Genomic DNA, 9,468 nt, shown 5'->3' with positions numbered 1-9,468 from the left:
TCGCGAAAGTTACGCGTTTATTCGCGAAAGTTTCTCGTTAACTCGTGAAAGTTACGTGTTATAACGCAAAAGTTTTGCGTTAATTCGCGAAAATTACGCGTTAGAACGCGAAAGTTCGCATTAATTCGCAAAAGGTTCGTGTTAATTCGCGAAATATTCTTCTTTTTTTTACACCTACGAAAATGAGCTCAATGGGCTTTCATAGTACAGTCTCTACTGGAACGAATTACGAATCAAATTGGAACGAATTACGAATGATCAATCGAACCGGGTTTACAGTGATTGAGTGAACTGTGCGTGTGTTCGTTACATTACATTTCATAAACACTGCACTTGCTGACAAGGTTTGAAACTTTTAGAAATAAATTCGATAAAAAAGACCACTTTGTTAAATCAAAGATGTTGGAAGTTGTCGAAGCTAGACGTGATGATGGACAGGTAGACGACTACAGTGGAACGAAGGTGAATTTTGAAATGTCTTTAAACAGATAGTTTTAATGAAAGAGATATGAATAGGGATTATGCATGCATTGTGTAATGTCATTGTGCATGTTAGCTCACCGGGAGGCAGTCCGTAAACACAGAATTTCAGGCTCCAATGGAGTCCAAAGACCTAGTCCTATTTTCTGTGGAAACGAGGGGTTACATGTATTTATATTACTTATTAGGTGTTTCCTATGATTCCGATAGGAAAGACCGAATATAAACAACCCCTCGTTTCCACAGAAATTAACATAGTCCACTAGTCCAGCCAAGCGCCCATAAATGATAAACAACTGATAAATGGCATAATCTACACAATGATTCAATACATATTGGGCCTGTACATGTATATAGAAGATTTCTGGTCGTTTCGGCCTTTTTGCAGTTCGGCCCCAAGTTTTTTCGGCCGTTAGTAGTTTCGGCCTAATGTCGTTTCGGCCTCACTTGTTTCGGCCTCACTTTTAAATACCTTCGTAATACCAAAAAATTAAGTCTTTTTTCTCATCTTACTATATCAAAATTGATATTTCTTTGTTGTGTAAACTGTTATATATGTCTATGGTCTATTAATATTATAGACAGAATTCATGAAGTCAGCTTAGCGTTTTTCAGTACTTTGATTATACGATCTCCACGGGCGGATCCAGGAATTACGGTTACGGGGGGGCGCCACTTTATGAGGCAGGGGATATGGGGCCGCCTTGAGGTCCCCAGTGAGCCGAGGGCGAAGCTCTGGTGGGGGCCCAGGGGGCGAAGCCCCCGGAAGCTCCTGGATTTTTTTAAGGCTTGAAATATGTCTCCTATTTATAGTCATTTGTACTATTTTCTATAATTTTTTATAAGGTAAAATTGTTAAAATGATGCAAATTTTAAGGGTTTTTGGAAAAAATTAAGTTCTCCCAATAAAGTAATTCAAGAAATCAAAAGATTATGCCATTTATATCTCCAGAAAAGAAAGAAATTATTGCCTTTTTAATCGTTTATTACATTTGTTCTAAACAAGATACCTCGATTTACCTTAAATTTGAAAATTACCTTACATTCCGTCACTGATCTCACGGTGGGTATCTTTTTAGACAAGGCAGTCTTCTTGTGTATTCGAAATACACATACACCGTGCCATACCGTGTCCACGGACCATTTTACAGCTTCCATTCAACAAACAACAATAGCATAAATTCGATACACATCTATATTAACAAAAACAACATCACATTGTCGGTATTTTGTCGCTTACGAAACTTGGGCTGAAACGACTAAGTATCGAAGGCCGAAACGACAAGAGGCCGAAAAAACTTGAGGCCGAACGAACCTAGGGCCGAACTGTAAAAAGGCCGAAACAACTTGCATCGATATAGAATATTGCACAAGTAAACATTGGCATGATTTGGGGTGTTTCTAAAACTCGGAACAAGGTCCGTATACTGTAAAATCAAAAGGCTTATTATGAAATTATATTTCTTGTGAATTACAGAGAGAATGGGAGGTCATCTTCAGGTTTCACTATATAGATTTAATTTAATATTATTAATTTAATATACTTCGTAAGTTATACTATTAAATGTATTTTATTTATTTCACCATAGACATCTATGTTGGCAGACAATCACATTAGAAAAAAACATTTTTAAAAAATGCATAATCAGACAAAAATGTTTAAACAAGAAGTTGTAAGAATTACAAACTACTTATATTAGTGAAGGTGTAACCGTGTTGCATTGGTGCACTAAAATATTGAGCTACAGGCAGGCACATAGCCAGAAAGAAAATGTAGTGTAAACAAAGAATGGCAAGGGATCAGGGGGTCGCCTTGAGGCCTCCAGTGGGTCCAGGGGGCAAAGCTCCTGGAATTTACCAATGAAATCACCTAATTTTGTGCATAGAAACAGGGTTTCTTGTCAATTTTTAAACCCAAAAGAGTTCACAAAATTGTTTTCTAAAGTGTTTTATTATGCCAACTCGCCATATGTACAATGTATTTGGACTTACTTTACATTCATTCTAAGAATATTTTTCCCCGTTGTTTTCAAGTGTTAAAGATTTGAAACTCGAAAAGGACTTTAAATTATTTGATTGAATGGACATTATATGATGCTGTTAAAATCATAAACCGGGACTATATAATGCATTATTTTTGAGGTGCAGTCGGATATTTTAACAGCAAAGACCTATCTCTCTCAAATGATGTGTACACAGTTGTGTACTTGTGTATAGGCGCCTGACAGGCCCAGGGGGAGACCTATAATAATTGTTTTTGCAAACGCTTCTCCTCCTGTGTGGCCTATCGGATAGACTTGAAACTTTGTACACTGCTTCATTGCCATTTAATATTTAGTAATTTATGTGCTTATTTTCTGGATGTGAGGATCCAATTATTTGGAGGAAAAAACTTTTCAAGTCTTTATCTCAAGAGCAATAGGACCATGATTAATCATAGCTCACCTGAGCCATAAGCTGAGGTGAGCTTTTCTGCTGACAGTTTAACCTGTTGTCTGACATCTTTCTGTCTACCCATCTGTAAACTTTACATATTTATCCCCCCCCCCCCCCTCAAAGAAGAGACCAGGGCATATTGCTCTGCACCTGTCGGTCGGTTGGTTAACCACATGTTGTCTGCTCAATATCTTGAGAACCCTTTGCTTGACAGACATCAAACTTGGTATACTGGTATATCCTAAAAACTAGATGACCCCTATTGATTTTGTGGTCACATGGTCAAAGGTCAAACTGGACATGGGAATATACTGTTTGCTCAATGTCTAGAGAACCCTTTCTTTGACAGGCATCAAACTTGGTACACTGGTACATCTTCAAGAGAATATAACCCCTATTGATTTTGAGGTCACATGATCAAAGGGCAAGGGTCAAACTTGATCCAAATATACTGTCCACTCAATATTTTGAGAACCCTTTGCTTGACAGACATCAAACTTGGTACACTGGTACATCTTCAGGAGAAGTTGACCATTATTGATTTTGAGGTCACATGGTCAAAGGTCAATGGTCAAACTGGACATAGGAATATACTGTCCACTCAATATCTTGAGAACCCTTTGCTTGACAAACATCAAACTTGGTACACTAGCTGGTACAGTATAAGGAGTAGATGACCTATTAATTTTCAGGTCACATGGTCAATCCACTCTGGATATAGGAAGATATTGTCTGCTCAATATTTTGAAATAGTTTGGCACTGCTATCAATATGGGACTTTTGAGATACGGATCCACTCTGACTTTTATCGCGCGTTGAACGTAATTGTAGGGCATGTCACTTCCGGATTACAATAACAACTAAGTAAACAAACATTGAATATTTCAATTGCTATCAATTTCCTGTATTTAAATGCTATCTTTGAAAGAAAGGAATCACTACGACCATTTTATAGGAAAATACAATTGATTAAATTATGCGAGTCGGCACCGGAAATAAATCTAGGGAATATCTTGAGGATATCGATAAAACTTCACGCCTTGCATCCAATGGTACGCGTCTAAATTCGCATTTTCCCTTCCATCTAATTTACACCCAGGTACTAAGCACCAATAATTACTCAGATCGTCATCGTGGGACTGCGCATAGCTCTTTACGGACCGTCTGTTAGCGAAACACCATATGTATCGATGTCAACTTTGCCCTACAATTGGTTATTATCACGTGACCGTGGTGTATAAACGTCAAATATAATCGGTCGTTCCGGCATATCCCGACAGTTCCGTATTAAATGATGCATGTCATGGGTATAACCCTTTTCAATTTTGCCCCATGGGGGCATACATGTTTTACAAACATTTCTTGTTTTTACTTTTTCTTTAGAACCAATTTCCAATTTCAACCAAACATGTCGTAAGACATTTTTGTTAAAAGGGGATTCAAAATTGTTCAAATGATGGGTCAAACCCTTTTCAAAGGGGAGATAATTAACAGTGAAAATATCAAGACTTCTTTTAAAAATCTTCTCAAGAACAGCAGCGCCTTGATAAGCATCCTCAGGAATTTGTTCAAATATTAATGGTTGCAGAGGGTATGCTGTTGCCACAATGTTTTATATGGAAATATATAGGGAAAAGGGTTTAAAGATATTTTTCAAGCCGTGATTAGTTATAGTTTTATTCAACCATCCTCAGCAATTGCAGATTCAAGTTTGTTCTGTTTGTGGCTCCCTGGAGTAAGAGATCAAAGTTTTACATGGGAATACATCTACTGTATACAAGGAAGTATTCACTCCCATTTTATTTTCATCCCTTTTGTCCTCGTTGTTTAAGAGTGGGCGAAAATGTTTTCTCTCATATCTCTCTTAACACAACTATGGCTGGGCAAATTTTAAAATGGAGCAAAACTGTCGGCAAGTGTAGAAAGGCAAAAGTAACACGGGGCAAAAATAACCCTGTATACAGTATTTTGTAAAATGTGTTTTTAAAAAATTCTACATTTGAACAGCTTTGCCATAATTAGTCATGTTAATAGGCAAGCATCCTCAGGTAGTGCAGAGTCAAATTTGTTGAAATCAATGTTCCCAGGGGTAATTTAGGACCACAATAGGGGATCAAAATTTTATGTAGGATTAATATACAGGAAAGAAAACTTTAAAAATTATATTGATATGCAACCATCCTCAGAGAGTGCAGATTCAAGTTTGCTCACACCCACACCCACTTCCCTTCCCCTAACAATAAGGGATAAAAGTTTTGCATAATGATAAACTTTAGAAAATCTTTATGAATTTAAAAATTCATTTTTACCAGTAGTTGTGTATTCAATCTGGACTAGATTTCTTTCCCATGTCCTCTGTTATACAAGTCTGAATTGTGATGGTGCTTAGAAAAGGTTTTTCATGAGAGTATTCTTGTCATTAATTGTATATTATATAGGATTTAATTTCTTCCAGATAGCAGACCCCTACCACTGGTTGGAAGATCCTGACAGTGAAGAAACAAAGGCTTTTGTTGATGCTCAAAATAGCATTTCTAGGCCATTCCTGGACACCTGTCCTGCGAAAAATCAATTAAATAAAAGGTATTTTGATTATCCATTCCTTTTGCACATTAATTTAAATAAATGAAAATATTGGCAGTCTGACAGTCGCTGTCTAATACTTGTGTCTTTTACCTGTAGGCTAACGGAACTATGGGACTACCCTAAATATGGCTGTCCATACAAGAGAGGCAATCATTACTATTACTCCTATAACACTGGACTCCAGAATCAAAGGTCAGTGTTAAGTTACAAACAGTTTCTATGTGAAAAATATCATGATTGAGTTTTATGTAAATGCACTAGATATACATGTACTGTAAATTGCTTTTATTTGCAAGAGTTTACTTCTCCATAAATTCATTAAATTGGCATGATGCAAAACAAAAGGGTTATATGAATATATTAGATACATGGTAAAGAAAAAAAAATGAGTGAGAGTGAAAATTATGTCTGGTTGATAAATGAAATAGTGCAGGGTTATTGAAATAAAGTGTCACAAAATATAAGTTAATTTAATTTATAATAATTTTATTCACAAAAAGTGAAAGGGATTGGGCAGCAGGCATTGCCTATTAGCCGTCTCCCAATTGAAAACATAAGTTATTTACAGTGGTTAAGTTGATTGACTTCTAGACTAATATTTGACATTCTTTTTTCATAGATTTATTATAATTATGACCAAGAATTCTAACTATTTCCTTCTTAGTTTATCTTTTGAAGTTTAGATTTGACATAATTCTGTTAATTGATGAAGTTTAAAATTTTCATAGATGGATATATTTCCCTGCATTGTAAAACAAACCACATTTTATTTGCAACTTTGTATATAATTTCAGCGTTGTTTATGTGCAAGATACTTTGGAGTCTGAGCCTCGAGTATTTCTGGATCCAAATCTTCTCTCTGATGATGGGACAGTCTCCCTTAATGGGAGGGCATTTTCTGAGAATGGGCAGTATTTTGCTTATGGACTTAGTAAGAGCGGATCTGATTGGATAACCATCAAAGTAAAATACTCTCTCCTGTTCTTATGGTTTTTTAAAACTTGTACTGTTTACTTACAGAATAATAGAATGCAGGGGGGGGGGGGGGGTGTTCTACCATTAATTTTGGTTTAGGGGGGGGGGGGTTCCACCCTTAAAATGCATTATTTGACCTTTCTTAGCTCACCTGAGTGAAAGCTTAAGTGATCTTTTCTGATCACCTGTTGTTCATCGTCTGTCCGTCTGTAAACTTTTCACTTTTTCGACTTCTCCAGAACCACTGGGCTAATTTCAACCAAACTTGGCAAAAGCATCCTTGAGTGAAGAGCTTTCAAGTTTGTTCAAATGAAGGACTATACCCCCTTTAAAGGCAAAAATAGGGTGAGGTCATTTAGAAATCTTCTCAAGATCCACTGGGCCAGAAGAGCTGATATTAGTATGAAAGCTTCCTGACATAGTGCAGATTCAACTTTGTTAAAACCATGGCCCCCAGGGTTAGGGTGGTGCCACAATAGGGGATCAAAAACTTACATGCAGATATAATCTTAAAAAATCTTCTAAAGAACCACTGGATCAGAAAAGTTTATATTTACATGAAAGCTTCCTGACAAAGTGCAGATTCAAGTTTATAAAAAGCATGGCTCCCAGTGATAAGTTTGGGCCACAATAAGGATAAAAGTTTTACATGCAAATATGTAGGGAAAATTAATCATTAATTATGGGCCAAGGTACTCAGAGGTGAGCAATATGGCCCATTGGCCTCCTGTTTAGCAAAATTTTCTAATGAAATGGATGGTGGTCCAACCCCCTGAACTCCAGTCTGGATTAGCCACTGGAATGGTGGTAAGCTGTGGTGTTTGTATTTTACTACATATATTGTTTTGTATTTTACACTCAGTTTAAAGAAGCCCCCTCTGGTAAAGACCTGCCTGACAACCTGGAGAAGGTCAAATTCTCTAGTATGGCTTGGACTCATGATCACAAAGGTTTGCTGTATAATGTGAGTACAGTTACAGGAGCTTGTCTTCTTTAAATAAACTTTGGGATACAGGGTTTGGTAAACAGAACATTATTTTACAAACCTTAGATAATTATCAAATAATAAAAGAATAAAAGTTGTCTGTCAAATTGCAGAAATGTGGCTTAGTGAGAATATTTGGCTTGATTTCATTACTCACAGTAAAGACCTTATGTTAATCTGATTTTGAATTAGATTTGTGAATGTTGTAGAAATATTTAGATGAGAACATCAAAGCACAAGGCACAGAAACTGCTTCCAATCAAAATCAGAAGTTGTTTTATCATCGGTTGGGAACTGACCAATCAGAAGATGTCTTACTGGCAGAATTTCTGGACCATCCAAAATGGATGATGTGAGTGCTTCTTTGACTTATATTCATCCATATGTATAATTGAAAATTGGTTTTTATATTCATTAAATATTTTCTGATTTTGATAGAGGTGCAGAGGTCAGTGACTGTGGACGTTACATCATTCTGTGTCCACAAGAGGGATGTGACCCGGTCAATCGTCTGTTTTATGTTGACCTTCAAACTCTGCCAGAAGGAATCAATGGTCTTCTTCCTTATGTCAAAGTAGTGGATAACTTTGATGCAGAATATGAGGCAAGCTAACCTTTTAAACTTGAATTAAGTTTTACAGCCAACTTGAATTTTACTAATTTTTTTAGTGTTGTTGCTTTGTGACATGGAATTTTATTTCTTTTATAGTACATTACAAATGAAGGCACATTGTTCACTTTCAAAACCAACCTGAAAGCTCCCCGGTACAAGCTGATTCAGATTGACTTGTCCAAGCCAGAAATGGTAAGCTATATAGACATCCTCTGAATGCTGTTGTTATGTACATGTATGCTTTGTAATACTACTGATATTTTCAAAATTTTGCAGGAGAACTGGAAAACTCTTGTAGAGGAACATGAGAGTAGTGTGTTAGAGTGGACAGCCTGTGTCAACAACAACAAGCTGGTCATGTGCTACCTTGAAGATGTCAAGGTTTGAGTGTACTTTTCTTTATGTTTCCTTTGTACATGTATTTATGTAAAGAATGTTTGAAAAAGAAGTAGAATTAATTTTGATGCATGCATCAAAGAAATCCTCATATATGGACATTGTGAAGTGATATGTATTCCCCTATGAGAGGAAAATAACAAAAACATTTATTGGATGAAACAAAATCTGGTTATAACGAAGTGTTTTTCGCTGGCCCTGGAGGTTGGCTGTAGCAGTATTTTACTGTAGTATTAAGTCTATATTACTGTTTAGATGTATATAATTACTTCATAAAAATACTTATTCTTCAATGTTACATAAAAACGTATGCATCTATGAAATGGTACAAGATATCGATTGCAAAATAGTGGTTTATATGATAGGGGATCTAAAAACAATGTCAGTACATGAATTTGGTCATTTTCTGTGAAATATCCCATGCTTCTAATGCATTTTTACCCCCATAAAACGTATACAAACTAAACATTTATTTTCTATTTGATACATAACCAGATTGTCAGAAGGTTTGGATCAGTAACAATGGAGTGTCCGTTGTTTTTTCTGACTTATTTTTGACTGACCAGTCTGTCCATTGATTTTAGAACAAGCTTTATGTACACAACTTAAGTGATGGACAGAGAGTGGCAGAATTCCCATTGGAAGTTGGAACTATTTCAGGGTATTCCGGGAGAAAAGAACAAACAGAGGTGCATGAATAGAATAAAATTCATTGTCGCTATTGCTATATTACATGTAAATGGATTTCTGATTTTTTTCCAATAAAAATTATTTCTATTAAATGATATTATTTGGGAATATAGTTTTAACTTTAGATAGACTTGGAAAGCTGAATGCAATGATATCTGATAGAGGTGTTTGTTGAATTTGTAAATGAAAATGTCATTTCTAACTATATATATGATTTTTCTTCCCCAGGTATTTTTCCAATTTGTATCCTTCCTGACACCAGGGATTATTTACAGATGTGACATGGCAACAAGCACTTATTCTCCCA

General features: G+C 36.0%; 1 protein-coding gene across 2 annotated transcripts in view; it reads left to right on the top strand.

Moving 5' to 3' along the window:
* The first annotated feature begins 237 nt into the window (after nt 1-237).
* LOC125645898 (prolyl endopeptidase-like) overlaps nt 238-9,468 on the top strand; it is a 17,864-nt gene continuing 8,633 nt past the window's right edge. Inside the window, exons 1-11 of one of the 2 annotated variants that reach the window (XM_048871852.2) lie at nt 238-462; nt 5,372-5,499; nt 5,599-5,694; nt 6,297-6,465; nt 7,340-7,441; nt 7,672-7,814; nt 7,901-8,066; nt 8,172-8,267; nt 8,352-8,456; nt 9,056-9,160; nt 9,390-9,468. The exon at nt 9,390-9,468 is cut by the window's right edge and continues 2 nt beyond it. In XM_048871852.2, coding sequence (XP_048727809.2) covers nt 400-462; nt 5,372-5,499; nt 5,599-5,694; nt 6,297-6,465; nt 7,340-7,441; nt 7,672-7,814; nt 7,901-8,066; nt 8,172-8,267; nt 8,352-8,456; nt 9,056-9,160; nt 9,390-9,468 — 1,252 coding nt within the window. In that variant the 5' untranslated portion in view covers nt 238-399. The remainder of the gene's footprint in view (nt 463-5,371; nt 5,500-5,598; nt 5,695-6,296; nt 6,466-7,339; nt 7,442-7,671; nt 7,815-7,900; nt 8,067-8,171; nt 8,268-8,351; nt 8,457-9,055; nt 9,161-9,389) is intronic. The other variant, XM_056140153.1, reaches the window with a different exon arrangement.

The sequence above is a fragment of the Ostrea edulis genome, chromosome 6 (genome assembly GCF_947568905.1).
Source record: "Ostrea edulis chromosome 6, xbOstEdul1.1, whole genome shotgun sequence".
NCBI lineage: Eukaryota > Metazoa > Mollusca > Bivalvia > Ostreida > Ostreidae > Ostrea > Ostrea edulis.
This window is presented reverse-complemented; position numbering and strand designations above follow the sequence as displayed.